Source organism: Penicillium arizonense, assembly GCF_001773325.1.
Source record: "Penicillium arizonense strain CBS 141311 chromosome Unknown PENARI_contig014, whole genome shotgun sequence".
NCBI lineage: Eukaryota > Fungi > Ascomycota > Eurotiomycetes > Eurotiales > Aspergillaceae > Penicillium > Penicillium arizonense.
In genome coordinates this window covers 585929-600380 of record NW_019173291.1, presented here as the reverse complement: position 1 = coordinate 600380, position 14452 = coordinate 585929, and the positions used below count along the sequence as shown (strand labels likewise).

Genomic DNA, 14452 nt, shown 5'->3' with positions numbered 1-14452 from the left:
CAAGGGCTCTTGGACAGAGGTATGACCGACAAGTCGATAAAAGAGGAGATTCGTCGTAAACATCTTTCATATTTGCAACTCGGATAATCACAATAGCCGGAGGCAGAAATTGGCAAAAATGTATGCATGCATGAGAGAACCACCTAGGTGCTTGAGCATAGCTCAATCTGTTATATCGCCAGTTGGTTTGTACAAGATAGTCGTAACATACTAGAAGGCTTTCGTTAGATTCTATCGTGAGCAATGAGTAAAAGGTCGACATACTTTTCGTTTGTATCTCGTCGTCACACTAGTAGCCAGAACTCCGTTTTTGATGCTGCTTGTGGCAAGATGGTTCAGAACAGTATGATTAGGGTAATTGAGAACACTGCTGTCGTCTTTCATGGGTGTCGTGCCATTAAGAATTGATTTACCCAAGAAGAGAGGCAGGCTAGGTGGGGTAGCCGTGTCTCCAATGACATTGGCAGCCTGCACATAGGCTGGGTCTTCTTCTTCCTTATCTAGATCGGCAAGGAATTGAGGAATAGCACTGCCAAAGTCACCGGGTGGTACTTCTTCTTCGCATTCATCTTTCTGTGGAGGGACATCCTCTAGTCCTTTTGATTGATCTTGCTTAGAAGAATCCGGCACCGTTTGAGGGGTGTGGGCTCCTGGCTGAACGCCCGAGTCCCTGTCATGAGCATCATCTGCGCTGATCTCAATGTAGTTGACCAAATGGTTAGTGAAATCCACGGCAGTTGGGAGACTATCTGCGGCGCGCATTTCTCCATCAACAATGAACTTCAGGTGGTGCGTGCCAGGCCGGAGGTTCAACGTAGTGGACATAACGGACGGGTTATTTTCACTATATCACGTTAGTCATGCCTTAATGTAATTGCAATTTGAATACACAACCAACCTTCTGTGTAGGCGAAACTTCTTCTCCCAGTTGACAAAAGTTCCCGTAACGTAGACCTTTTGAGCAGGCGCAGTCCATTCGATAACCACCGGGACAGCCTTGCCCACTCCACTGATTGTGTATGGCTGGAGCTCATCGATCAGCTCCTCTTCTTCAATTGTTGTATTACCCAAAGCAGTGGTGCTCTGGTCCAGTTGATCGTCTAGAAGCTGGTTTGTGGGAAGCGACTGGATATGCGAGTCCTCTGGGCCCATCGGCGATCCGGGCGTAGTATTAGCATCACCAATTGGCAATGGTAACCGCGGTGGACGTTGCAGATGTGCCGATGCGCTATAGTATGAGTTGAGGGGCGGGGCAGACGGTGCCACAGGGTCGCGCCCTGGGGCATGGCGCGAGGTCGGGACCTGGACTGGGTTGGAGTGGTCCCGGATTGGAATGTCCTTGCTCTGAGAAGGCTCCGGTCTCCGTGCATCATGTTTCTCTGGTCTTTCTAAGTCCTTGAGAGAGCTCTCGGGGGCATTTCGAGATTGGAGGCGCTGTTGAACGGATCCTTGGTATGTTGTCGATTGCCCGGCGGCAGTCTCCTTAGTGGCGGAGGGGTCGGCCGCGGTGGCCTTGTTGTTTGAGATCGCATTGAGAGAGGAACGACGGGCGATTTTACGTTCGCCTGCGGAGCTGTGGCCAGCATGGGCCGGGGGCGCGTCGCCGACCGGGCCTTTGGAAGGGTTGTTGCCCATCGAAGGCGGGGAAAGGTATCAACTGGGTAACCTTTTGCGGGCGGTCGAGAGTAGGATTGGTATGAATCACAACGGAAGCATGAAAGAAGACTCGTCCGATGCCAACTCACAGGAAGTATTGGCGGTGGAGGAGTTACTAGGACGATGTACTCTCGCTGTACAGTTACAAGTCGAGGCGGACGATGACGCCGGAAGCCCAATCGGGAAACTTAGGGCTTAGGGCTTGACAGTTCGACGCGGCGCGTGCTACTTCGATATCAAAACAGTTGAGTCAGATCGATTCTCAACGGCAAACATTCCTAAGTATACAAAAGCCATGAGCTGGATCTCAGTCCCAGCGGCTATTATGTCGTTCATTTTCAGTGTTACAACTCAATTACTGTCCTATTTGCTGTCACCCCTTCTCTTCCTCCTATCACCGGTGATCTACCTCGGACGGCTTGCTTTATACCTAACTCTGCTTCCATTGCGCATCTTGATCAGATTAGAGGTATGCGGTGGAATAGAGACTTCATTTCTTTCAATTTTATCCTGTAGTGCCATGTGGTCCTCACGTCACTAACCTCTGACAGGCATTCATCTACTTCATGACCGGGGCTGTTCTTATTGGAGCTACTATAGGGATGTTCCTATACTTCACCGGAACTGGTCTGTCGCATGTGCTACGGATTGAAGATTCAGATGAACCTCACCGGCGTCCTGTGAAACATGAGGCTATAGATCCTGCACCACAAGATTCACCCTTCGATTACCTGGATCTGAAGACGGAAGATCACAAATTCCTACCCTCGACAATATTGGAGGAGGAAGAAACAAGCTATGACTCTGAATGATATACGCATACGTGCACCTTGGTTGAATATCAGGACATAATCTCATGATATAATTGAAGCTGCCATTGCAAATTTGATATAAACTACTTTCTACCCAATTTTGCCCATTAAATCACAACGATTGCTTGGGACAATCATATGCAAGTATGTTGAGCATAACATAGTGTTTTAATTAGTAGTGCAATAATTGACGACTCGTGAGAACTCGACAATATCAATCTCCAAGTCCGTCGTCCTTCAACAGCCCGGCCGGGCTAGCTCAATCGGTAGAGCGTAAGACTCTTAATCTTAAGGCTGCGGGTTCGACCCCCGCGTTCGGCTATTCCTAAACACCGTCCACGAGTGAGCGTTTCTTTTTTTTTTTCGTTTTTTGGTGGAGAAAGTTTTTTTGACGGGTCCCCATGCTGACGGATTAGGACATGGTTGCGTCCCAACCAATCACAGCTTCTGGTTATACTCCACTTGGGCAAAATATCCAAATGTATCCTGCAACACATGGGAAACATTGTTACTTAGTCTAATTTTTTTGAACAATGGATATATTTTTAGTCTGTGAGAGTACCGCTCAAATTGGCTTGGGTAAACATGCGATCTAGCCAATCGGTTTTGAGTAGGTATACCTGGGGACGGTAGAACACATATATATACCCTCAGGCCGCGTCCCTCATTCCCTTTCATTCCCAATATCCTCAATATTTCATTCACTTGAAGGGGGTTGCTCAATTTGAATCAAGCCTAAAGCCCAAAATGGTCCGAATCAGCGAATTTGCCGTGGAGCGTGTAAGCAAACCCCAATCCCCAATATACCCTCAAACCAACAACCCTTAACCTCAAAAAGTGGATGGACCTATACGAAAACGATGCAAAGCATAATCTTGCCGAAACCTGCTGTGCCTCAATCTCCCTAAATGATCTCTTGTCTTTTTCCCAAAAAAAGGATCTAGTAGACTACAGCCAGAAACAAGTCTACGGCGCGATCCGGGGATCGGAGGCACTGAGAGCCAACATCGCAAATCTATATTCCCAATCTGTCTCTGCAGAAGGTGTGCTCGTGACGAATGGCGCGATCCAGGCGAATTTTCTGGCACTTTATACGAATATTGGCACCGGGGATCATGTTATTTGCCAGTATCCGACGTATCAGCAGTTATACTCCGTGCCGGAGTCTTTGGGTGCGGAGGTTAGTCTGTGGCGATCAAATGAGGAGAAAGGGTGGAGCTTGGATTTGGAAGAGTTGAAGACTTTGATCCGGCGGAATACGAAGTTGATTATTTTGAAGTATGTGTTTTTCTGTTTGGTGTTGATGTTGGGTTTCTAACCTAACTGGCCATATAGCAACCCCCAGAATCCCACAGGTGCTATTCTTCGCCGCGAAGAATTACAGGCAATTGTTGATATTGCGCGTGAACATGATATCCTCATTCATTCTGATGAGGTGTATCGGCCTCTTTTCCATTCTCTCAGCCAGAGCGAGGGGACTCCCCCGTCTATCCTTGAGTTTGGATATGAGAAGGTGATTTCGACTGGTTCCATGTCCAAGGCATTCAGCCTGGCTGGTATCCGGCTGGGCTGGATTGCGTCGCCGAATCCCGAGATCATTGAAGCATGTGCTTCTGCTTGTGATTACACGCTTATCTCGGTTGGCCAGATCGATGACGGTGTAGCTGCACATGCCTTGTCTAGTCCTTGCGTGGAAAACTTGTTGCAGCGCAATCTTCAACTGGCCAGACAGAATCTCGATGCGCTTGAGTCGTTTGTACATGAGTTTAGCTGGGCTGTGAAATGGACCAGGCCTCAGGCTGGAACGACTGCGTTCATCAAATTCGTTGATAGGGAAGGAAGGGCTATTGATGACGTTGTGCTTTGTCAACGACTGCAGGAGACGACTGGAGTGATGTTGGTCCCTGGAAGCCAGTGTTTTGGAGGTGGTGTTGATTTCCATGGATTTGTGCGAGTAGGCTATGTCCCTGAGCACGAGGTGATGGTCGATGGTCTGCAGGCCTTGAGGAAGTTTATGCGTGACGGGTATGAGAAGCTGTCATTGGCGTAGTGAGGCATTTCGTTCTCTAGAATAGAACCAATTCTAATCCCAGTCTTGCAAAATAGCTATCCCAAGACAATGAAGTCTTCGATGCCCAGTATTTGCTCAAAAGTTCCCGTGCCCTTGTAAAATTACCCATCCCAAGGTTTTGCATATCGCCCATTCGCTTGTGGATGAACTCTCGTTCTTTGGTGTCATTGGTTTCACAGCCAGCGCTAAACATTGGCCAAAGAATTAGGATATTTGCAGATGATAATGATGACATTTGTTCAACGGCATGAACAATGTTCTTGATGTCTGACTTGACAAGATGGTGATTGCCTGGAAGCATCTGAACCCGTCGGTGAAGATGCAGCAAAGCGGAGTACACAAAGGCTAGGTGTGTGCTTTGCAACTCAATATGATCCCCAATATCGGAAACCCGGCAATCAACAAGTGAACGTATATCATTCTCGAGTGAACGAGACTCCTCCATAAGTTCGCGCAACTCGAGCCCACTTTGGCTTTGTCTCTGCACCAAATTAGACAGTTTCGCAAGCAGCGGGGCCAATTTCAGGGAGTAGCCACATATGTCGTCAACATGCATACTGTCCTGATCACCAATCCTGTTCAACAGCCCATTCTCAGGGCCCTGAATATTACTAGTGCTTAGTCCAGATAACCCTGCGAGAACATCCATTGTAGTGAACCACTTCACCAAACACTGGACATAGGGATCAGCAATGCGCAATGTGCCCTGACTGTCCAAAAACGCAGCTAGCAGACGCATAACACCACCAAGATGGGTGCGCCATGTCTGCATGTTCCCGTTGCAGACATCATTCGTACAAAGAGCCATTGCAGAAGTCACCGTCTCCGCTGTCAATGTTGCATTCGTGTTGTAGAGGGTCGATCGTAGACTGGAAATCGACAGATTCGTAAATTTCAAACATGAAACTCTGGAATCTGGCCCTGTATCCTTGACGAGTCGGCTGTGGTGGCTACAGGCAGACGCTAGCAATGCGTAGAGGAGATGAGGCGTTTCTAGGGAGCTTGCAATAATCCTTTGCAGAAAGATCTCCGGGGCTGCAGGGAACAGCCGCGGGGCAGTCTCAGTACTGAAAATGTGCATAAAGAATTGGGACTCTTTAGATGACAGAAATGGCGACAAATTGATCGTCGGTTGATGCGCGAGAGGGTTCAGACTCTGGCTGACACTCAGGTCGACTTGACCATTCACATCCTGCCTTGCCCGAATTGGCCGATGCGTAACCAGGTTCAGATCATACTTGCACTCTTTCGGAAATCGAGTGCAGCGCGAACATACTGGCCTTTTCAAGTCGCACTATAGACTAGGGTCAGTGAGATTCATGTGGAGTGGGATGATGCTGTTACTTTTACTTTCTTCCTGCGACACTCCACGCAGCCATCTCGTCTTCTTTGGGCACAGCCGCTTTTAGTAACTCGATGATTCTGCATCAAACGTTATGCACAAAGAGAAGAAGTGAACGTTGTGAAGTGAAGAGGATCGGGAGTCCCACCTTGCCCTGTTTGAGTTAAGTACCCGATCCAACCAATCACATCACTTCATATATCCTCCCCATCCATCTCTGTCTAACATCCAGACTCGGGAGCATGAGAATGATCTAGGTTAATGCGCACCTGACAATACGTCCCTCAAGTGGCTTAATCTACCTGCGTGATATATTGTGCTTGTACATCTACAACTTTCTGTGTAAGCTTCGCTCGAATTTACTCACTACTCCACGTCTGTATGCTATATGCGATGATACAACAGGGGGTCATAAATGTGTATAGAGTGCCACTGATGAAATAATAGGCAGTCTACATGAGCCTTGAAGCCAGTATACCGTTTAATTAATTGTTTCCTCCCACCTTGGCCTCTTTTCACCTCTTTTTCACCCATTTTTTCGAGTTTCTCGTATTGTAGTTGCGCCAAAATGGTTGGTTAGTCATACAGATTATATAAAGGTGGGGGTATAAAGGGATTATGACCTCCGACTGTATAAAACCTGTGCAACCGTTTAACATTCTGTAAAACCAGCTGTCTGTCCCAAAGTTCGTCTGATGTCTTATGATATTTCCTTTGTGTCCACGCAAAATAAGCGACGCGGCATAGTAATGTTGTGCAACTGATAGTTCTTTGCAAGGATATTTATATCCTTGTAGCCTTCTGCTGTAGCTTGGCAAGCATGTTTTACTACGTCTACCGCAGCCCACGTTCATTCAAAGTCTATAAAACCCCCCGTGGTTCCGTTTCTTGATATCTATATATTGATGTGCAGGATTAAGAGACCAGAGGCTACTGCACATCGAAACCAAAATAAAATCAATCGCAAGAAGTGAGCTACTATAATCACAACGTAAGAAGAATTTTTCAATGTGATTCTCTATCGGGAGAGCACCCTACCTTAGTTATATCTTGCTGATTCACCCACTGCTTTATCTGGCCGATGAACGCAACGAAGATGCATAAGCTCTCTAGGAGATGAACGATTAGTCGTGAATTGACTAGCCTTCTTCGTTGACTACAGCATATGTCGTTGTACGCTCGTCCTAAATATTCACGAGATGGGGACAAAAGAGCTGTCAAATCTTGCGGGCCTGGATAATGGAGCAGATGGTAATCTCCTTCTAACCTTAGACAGAAATATGGTTATCAAATATGTGCGATGCGAGTGATACAAGCATTTCTTGGACCTGGGCAAGATCAGCCATGGCCACCTCGTTGACGTTCTGTCCTTTTTGAATGCCATAAAAATTGACAGAGCTTTGGCAGCAAATTCGTGGACAATTTCCTCCTCCTCGTCAACAATTACCTTGTAAGATTCCAGACCAGAGATTGTCCCGACATAGTTTCGAATGTAGGCAACATAGGTCTGCAACGCCCACTCCAAGCTGCCCAAAGCTGATGATGACGACCTTCCCACTACTGGTAATAAGTCTAAATTAGACTTGTTAGGACATTTTAATAAATGTACATGATAAACAATGCAAATGTACACACCCTTTCAGCTCAGTCACGACCACCATGTATGTTCAAAAGAGCTCGGTAGTTGTCTTTAGGGATATGGAGGTGGAGTGCTGTGATGCTGTGATATGCTTCCGGGTTGGTGAGTACTGGCAGGTAGGCGGGTTAAATAGATCTCATGAATAATCGATCCACTTTAAACCTTTAGTTTACATGCAAGAGCAGATGGCCGCGACATACCTACCTATCACATACAAAAACGCGCTTCCGCAAACTTGTTGACTCTTGGTGGTCCATTGGTGGCCAATAAGTTGGCCGAACAAAGTATTGTTGCGTCACAAGAGTCGGAATCAGTCCATTGGTACATGTGTAGAGATCTCATTCTGTGACACTTTGCTCATATGTTTAGATTATCGCACTTGGAAAAAGAAGCCCTGAAAGATCATATGATGATCTTAATGTAGAAAAGACCCACGCGGCTAGAATCGTGGCGCGAACGAATATGAAGGTAGAGACGATACCGAGAGCCATTTGAAAGCGGCTTCGATACTAACTACAAGAGAAGATCAGGGACGAAAAGAAGCTTGAAATTATGTATTGCATGGGGGATGAAAATTTGAATAAAGTCTTGTGTCCTTCTGGATTCTAGACAGGGTACATAGTACACATCTATCATTTTAGTGACGTTTCAACCAGTATCACCACCACGAACTATAGCCAACAGATTAAGAACATCCAGTCTCAATTAGTTTTATTATCGGATACGATTGTCTATTTGTTCTCATAAATAAGAGCTATTCCTCGAACATGCAGTAGCATCCCGGAGAAAGTACATGCACATGTACAAAGTAGCCCAGTAAGAAACCCCTCCCTGCAAGCCCCTGTCAAATCTCGCCTCACCATGAAATTAGCTGGTTGGGTATTGATACATGTCCAGATGCCATTTTTGGCCAGCCAAGAGTTCTGCCTATTGGCCTGCCCTATATTCCAAATCGTACTTGTTTGTTCCCCGCCCTGAACAAATTCCCTACTTAAGCCCAACATCTCCTGGTCAACTTGGTTACCTTTTATTATTTTCTTGTTATCGTTCTGTTTGTTCGTCATCATGTCTTCTGTTTCTGAGAAACCTGCAAAGTATTTACCCCCAGACTCAGAGTGTCACTATATTATCTCAAACTCACTCTTACTTCTACACAGGTCAATCTTCACGAAGAAGCCGATCCAAATCGAAGTGGGTAGAGATAATCGGATTTACTATGTTCATCATGGGGCTCTTGAGGCGTGTCCTTCATTTGATATCGAGTTCGAGTATATGCTCGACTGGAGTGCCTTTGACGAACAAACTGTTGAATGTGTCTTGAGCTTCCTTTACACTGGAGACTACCCAATTAATCTTCCTATTCCTGAGTCAACCGAGGCGAAGGAGGAATCCGCAGATGATGCAAAAGAAGAAATGGTGGAAGAGCTGGAGGATGAAGATGCAGCAGAAGAGGAAGAGCCGGGGGAAGCGGTAGAAGTGGAAGAAGAAGAGCCAGAGGAAGGTAAGCTCATACCAATTCCTATATCTTATATCATGACCAGAGAGTTTAACACCAGAATATCAACATAGAACCCCAGTCCCCAGCAACAGAACCAACATCGCCATCACCAGACATAGAGATCACACGTGGACGGCCGTGCCAATCAGCAACAACATCGACATCATCTGTGTCACGTCCACAATCCGAGTCAGGAGACGGTTTAATCGCTCGACCCCTAACACCCATTCGAGATTGCTCAGGAATAAGTCTCCCTGACGAATTCACGCCACCAAAAAGGCAAGAAGAGCCCCAAGAAAGCGACGTCGCGGAAATATACCTTCACGCCAAAGTCTACTCCTTCGCCTGTCATTACGACTTCACAAAGCTGAAAGAATTTACACTGAATCGCCTAGCTCAAATCCTTGATCGTCTGCAGCGAATACAGCTGGATCTATTCCCATACCTGGCTGATGCAATTCGATTGATTTATACCACGACCGAGGATGGTGACTCGGCGAGGTACCTGCTTTCGCAGTTCGTTGCGCTGAAATATACCACTCTGTTAGGCGAGGAGATGAACAAGCTTGTTGCAGAGGGGGGTGACTTTATGGTTGATGTTTCTGGGAAGCTTGCGCGAAAGATTAGCTCGATGACATTGGAAGAGACGGTTGAGGAACTTACCACGAAAAATTCAGAGTTGAAGTTGGAGGCTGCTGCTGATCGCGAGGCCTTGAAGAGTTTGAAGGAGGAGGTGGAGGGTTGGGAGAATTGGAATCGGCAGCTTGCTTATGCGCAGCGGAGGAAACAGGGAGAGAAATATCCGATCTTTACATATGAAATCTGAGATGTGAGACTCGAAGGGCGACAGTCGAGGAGATAGAGATACAATTTGGGCAATGGAGGCTGAAGTTCATGTCTACGGTAGTCAGATTGAAATTGGATCACACTTGACTGAACAGAGGCTATAGTCACGAGTTTAGTTTTACATTCTGCAAACTACCTCATTTATTGACATGATTGCTCCTTATGTGTCCATAAAGTATACAGAATATGATACTATCCAGATAATTTTGACAAGTATCTGTCTCCCATTTATACTCTCAAGGATAGCCTACACGGCATGCCCTATCCGGGCTTCGCAGCACCCAGTTGAATCTGATATGCTTCGTCACCAAATTGGATCTGCGGTCCACTTGCATTGGAGGTGCATCCAGTTTTATCATCTTTCAGTTTTTCCAGCTCATCAAAAGTTGGTCTGAAGTCGGATTCTCGTGCCGTTTTGTTGACAAAGAAAAGCTACTGATGTGAGTTACAACGCATTCTACCATCATCTGTACACGAAGGCCTCGAAGCACGTATAACGTTTCATGCATTGTTTTCGCCCTACTTTGGTCTCTCTTTTTCCACCTCGTTTTTACCCAGTCTCAAGTGCCTCAGGTCGTAGTTGTTTAAAGAAAGTGGGTTAACCATGTAATTTATACGGAGACGGGAGTGTGAAAGGACTTATGGCCTATGCTCTAGACAGGAGCTGATCCAGCAGCTAAAGATAACGCTTTAAGCCCGGGTCAGCTGACTACAAGCGCAATTCGAAAGATAACTTTCACTCAAAACCGCATTTAATTCTAGACAATAGTCTGTTTCGTTATAGTATACCATTGTATTTCTATTTCATCCTCTGTCTGGACACGCCATTTGCTGCCACATGGAACCAACCCAGGAAGGGAATACCAGTGCCAGTAGGGCAATTCGAATGCTCTGGTGAGATTTTGCGAGTTTTAACAACTCATCCAAGAAAGGCACGCCTGATTCATTGATGGCAGTGAATCTAACCCTAGATATGCGTATCACTTTATTGCGAAGTATGTTAGCCACACGGTATAGAAAGCATGCGAACGAGCTACGCACGCAACCGAATGGCCTGATTCTCGGGGCCAGAAAGAACCAGCCCGCTCTTGTGCAGCTCAAAACGCTCCGAAAATGCCGCCCCGTAGCATGTTGTGTTTTGGCTGCAATCCATAAGGCCAAGATTGGCAACGAGAAAGGGAAGATGGGCAGTGATGCCCCCACGTGGATACCGTATGGTAAGATAATGGTATTGGTATGGACCTCGGGCAAAATCCCCGCCGAAGTATAAATTGTCAAAAAGCGCCGACGGAGATTATCCCAGTTCTTTTCCATCTACAAATAGTCCCGCTAAATTCCCATTATATGAATTTACCATCGAGAGTTTTTCCTAATTACACCATGACATCGAACACTCCAACCCTTGCTGTCTTCCATCATGCTCAAAATATCCAACCTAACACCCGCGGTGGCTTCGGTATATACTCCGACCTAATTGGTTCAAAGCAAGTCGCAAGGCGTATCCCATCATGTCTCAACTGCTAACGTACATGAAGCCCAGGATCGACGAAGCCAGTTTGTGCTGGTATCTGGGACCTTGACCTCGATACGCCAACTTCACCTTTCGTCGCGACGCAAGATGAGATGAAATATGTTGTTAAAGGTAAAAAATGTACAACTCTGCCATGTTTACAAATTACTTGGCTAATTTTCTTAATAATTACAGGGGAGATCGTTGTGAAGGACGAAGTGACCGGTGAAACACATGTTTTGGTGCCTGGGTCTTTACTATGGATTCCAGCCGGAGCGAAGGTATCGATAGTCTCGTCGCATGACCTGCGGACAGTTTACTTTGAGTCTAGATTGATGGGGCCCACTCAAAGCCCCGGGACCTCACAGGCAGAGGCATTGAAGATCAAGTTGAACGGACTTATTGCTAAATACGTGGAGCAAAATCCAGCCTCAAAAAAGCTACACGATCGGGCGCGACAGAGCCTGCCAGACGGCAGCACTCGCTCAGTACTGGCATCGAGCCCTTTCCCCCTATCCATCAAATCTGCCGAGGGATCGTGTCTCACTTCGGTTGACGACAAAGTCTACGTCGATTATGTGTCTGATTTCACCGCCGGGCTTTTTGGTCACTCAAACCCAACAATTCAAGAAGCTATCACTCAGGCAGCAAGCAATGGGTTCAGTCTGGGAGCCGTGACAGAGCTAGAGGCTGAGCTTGCCGAGTCTCTCAAGGCACGATTCTCTAGCATTGATCTCATCCGGTTCTGCAACTCGGGCACTGAAGCAAATACCTATGCACTTGCAACAGCGCTGGCATATACAGGACGCAAGAAGGTGAGTTCATAGGAAGCTAGCCCTGAGACAGGCCCTGTTCACGAGCTTATTGCACCACAGGTTCTTGTTTTTGACCGAGGATATCACGGCGGAACGCTCACCTTCGACAGCAAGCCAAACCCACTCAACATACCACATGAATATATCATTGGAACTTACAACGACGTTGAGAAGACTCGCTCTGTTTTGGACTTCGAAATCGGTGCCATCCTGGTGGAGCCAATGCAGTGTTCCGGAGGCATGCGTCCGGCTACTAAAGAGTTCCTGCTCTTCCTCCGAGAGGCAGCCAACATCCTCGGCGCAGTGTTGATTTTTGATGAGGTGGTTACGTCCCGGTTGGACTATCACGGTGTGCAGGGCAAGTTTGAAATCAAACCCGATATGACTACCCTTGGCAAGTACATCGGAGGTGGCATGCCATTCGGAGCCTTCGGTGGCAGAAGTGAAATCATGGGGCAGTTCGGCTCTAAATTGGACGGTAGGAAGCAGTTGTCTCACTCCGGCACTTTCAATAACAACATCTTCACCATGAGTGCAGCCGTCGCGGCATCGAAAATTGTGACCAAAGAAGCCATCGACAAAACTAACAAGCTCGGGGAGAAAGCCCGCTTGGGCATGAATGCCATTCTCCAGACAGAGAAGAAGAGCAACAAAGTTACTGCTGTTGGCTGCGGAAGTTGTGTTGGAATCCACTTCTCGGGTCCCGATGCTGAAGTTCTCCGTGAAATATGCTACTTTCATAATATTCTTCAAGGATTGTGGATCGGCCGTCGTGGCTTCTTAGCCTTCAATTTCGCGCATACCGGAGCAGACGTGGACATCTTCCTTGCCTCTTTCAAGTCATACGTAGATATTTATGTCTGATGAAATCTGCAATTTTTGGTGCAACTCTGAGTTCGATAAGTATAAGAGCCCCCGTAGTGAAAGCCATGGTTAAATGGTGTACTCAAGAGGCAATGTTGCAATGTTCGTATGGTTATGAGAAAGGTGAATAGGTATATTCGGCGTGGTGCTGTGGCTTCTTTCCATACATTTCTCATACTTGATGGTGAACTATATCTTCACACTGTATTGGTTGTGATAGCTAAAATCTCTATTGGACATTTTGTTGAAACTGGAAGATGGAGACGCGATAAATGATGCTAGTACGCATGTAGGTCAAGGCCAATGAGGTGGTTTAGGTCTGATCTCTCTCTCATGAGAGAGAGATCCTATTTAATGAGGCATTACCCCTAAGCTATACTATATATGTAGGTTCAACGCTGATCATAAGCTTTATGCTTGGTGAAGTAGGCATTTCATACCTAGAGATGCCTAGATAAGCCATGAATCTTAACACACCCCCCTTAGTATTGAAGCTGCTATACCTTCATAAAAGATATAAGGAAAGAGAGGTAGATACTCGCTTATTGGGTGAATTAGGCTTTCTCTAATACCAATGCGTCGCGAAATGCTTCGAAAGTAGGTCTTGCTAATAGCTTGGTGAAGACATCGGCAATGTTATAGACGCTAGCGACGTAAGAGAGTCGTATTTTGCCTTCTTCAACTCTCTCGCGGATCCAATAGTAATAATTCTCAATATAGCGGCTTCTCGAGTGAAGATCGCGGATTAACTATCGCTATAGAGATACATCGGGTCTAATATATCTACGGCTCGTAATTTAACGAGTATACGATAAAGCTATATACCCTAACTTCCTATGTCTGAGAGAGCGTAATACTCTACTTCGGCTAATAAATTTGTGACGTAGGATTGCTACTTCAAAGCCTATATGTTAGGGCACGCCCCCGAGCAAGCATTTACCAAGGCTCACACTGCAAGGCGGACATCTGGGTTTCTCAAGGAGTCCTCTGGATTAAGATCAACCGCAACCATGATAAGTGGACAGGAATGTAGCCGATCCGTACTTGTCGTGCGGGAAGTCACAGCTTTCAAAGTGGCAGAGATACCCAAACACGGTCGGCAGCCCATGAATCTCCTCCGTCCCATCGGGTGGCTGCACCGCATCGTTGCTCGAAGCCGCTACCTCCTGCATTGGGTGCTAGATTCAATTATCCTTCGCTGATCACTTGGTGTCCGATGTTTTTCAAGTAGATGGCGTGCCAGATTCTGATAGCAGCTGCCGTGGGTAGCCACCCGCCATTTACGCAGGACTTTAACATACGACGGAAGGATGTCATTTTCTCCACCAACCAAGGACGGTGGCGTATTAATTATGGACTGGGCCATATTTTAGGGTTCGTGGACCAAGGTGAGGTTAAG

The 14452-nt window shown here is 46.6% G+C and overlaps 6 protein-coding genes across 6 annotated transcripts; 4 read left to right on the top strand and 2 right to left on the bottom strand.

Moving 5' to 3' along the window:
* Window positions 1-162: 162 nt before the first annotated feature.
* Window positions 163-1635, bottom strand: PENARI_c014G11553 (putative Snf1 kinase complex beta-subunit Gal83; the record flags this gene model as incomplete). Its single annotated transcript, XM_022633634.1, has 3 exons — window positions 163-210; window positions 265-844; window positions 899-1635. 3 exons carry the CDS (start codon window positions 1633-1635, stop codon window positions 163-165), a joined length of 1365 nt encoding a protein of 454 aa, XP_022486601.1.
* A 346-nt stretch (window positions 1636-1981) lies between these two features.
* Window positions 1982-2468, top strand: PENARI_c014G06674 (uncharacterized protein; the record flags this gene model as incomplete). Its single annotated transcript, XM_022633532.1, has 2 exons — window positions 1982-2125; window positions 2208-2468. 2 exons carry the CDS (start codon window positions 1982-1984, stop codon window positions 2466-2468), a joined length of 405 nt encoding a protein of 134 aa, XP_022486522.1.
* A 747-nt stretch (window positions 2469-3215) lies between these two features.
* PENARI_c014G03979 (putative aminotransferase) lies at window positions 3216-4518 on the top strand (the record flags this gene model as incomplete). Its single annotated transcript, XM_022633472.1, has 3 exons — window positions 3216-3248; window positions 3307-3746; window positions 3804-4518. 3 exons carry the CDS (start codon window positions 3216-3218, stop codon window positions 4516-4518), a joined length of 1188 nt encoding a protein of 395 aa, XP_022486594.1.
* Window positions 4519-4551: 33 nt separating this feature from the next.
* On the bottom strand, window positions 4552-5918 carry PENARI_c014G06006 (Zn(II)2Cys6 transcription factor; the record flags this gene model as incomplete). Its single annotated transcript, XM_022633520.1, has 3 exons — window positions 4552-4574; window positions 4645-5833; window positions 5904-5918. The coding sequence occupies 3 exons, from the start codon at window positions 5916-5918 to the stop codon at window positions 4552-4554; spliced, it is 1227 nt and encodes a 408-aa protein (XP_022486638.1).
* Window positions 5919-8585: 2667 nt separating this feature from the next.
* Window positions 8586-9844, top strand: PENARI_c014G08075 (uncharacterized protein; the record flags this gene model as incomplete). Its single annotated transcript, XM_022633566.1, has 3 exons — window positions 8586-8614; window positions 8678-9021; window positions 9090-9844. The coding sequence occupies 3 exons, from the start codon at window positions 8586-8588 to the stop codon at window positions 9842-9844; spliced, it is 1128 nt and encodes a 375-aa protein (XP_022486619.1).
* A 1400-nt stretch (window positions 9845-11244) lies between these two features.
* On the top strand, window positions 11245-14255 carry PENARI_c014G01545 (uncharacterized protein; the record flags this gene model as incomplete). The annotated part of the gene is made up of 5 exons (XM_022633422.1): window positions 11245-11320; window positions 11405-11506; window positions 11570-12189; window positions 12250-13035; window positions 13941-14255. The coding sequence occupies 5 exons, from the start codon at window positions 11245-11247 to the stop codon at window positions 14253-14255; spliced, it is 1899 nt and encodes a 632-aa protein (XP_022486729.1).
* Between the last annotated feature and the right edge of the window lie 197 nt (window positions 14256-14452).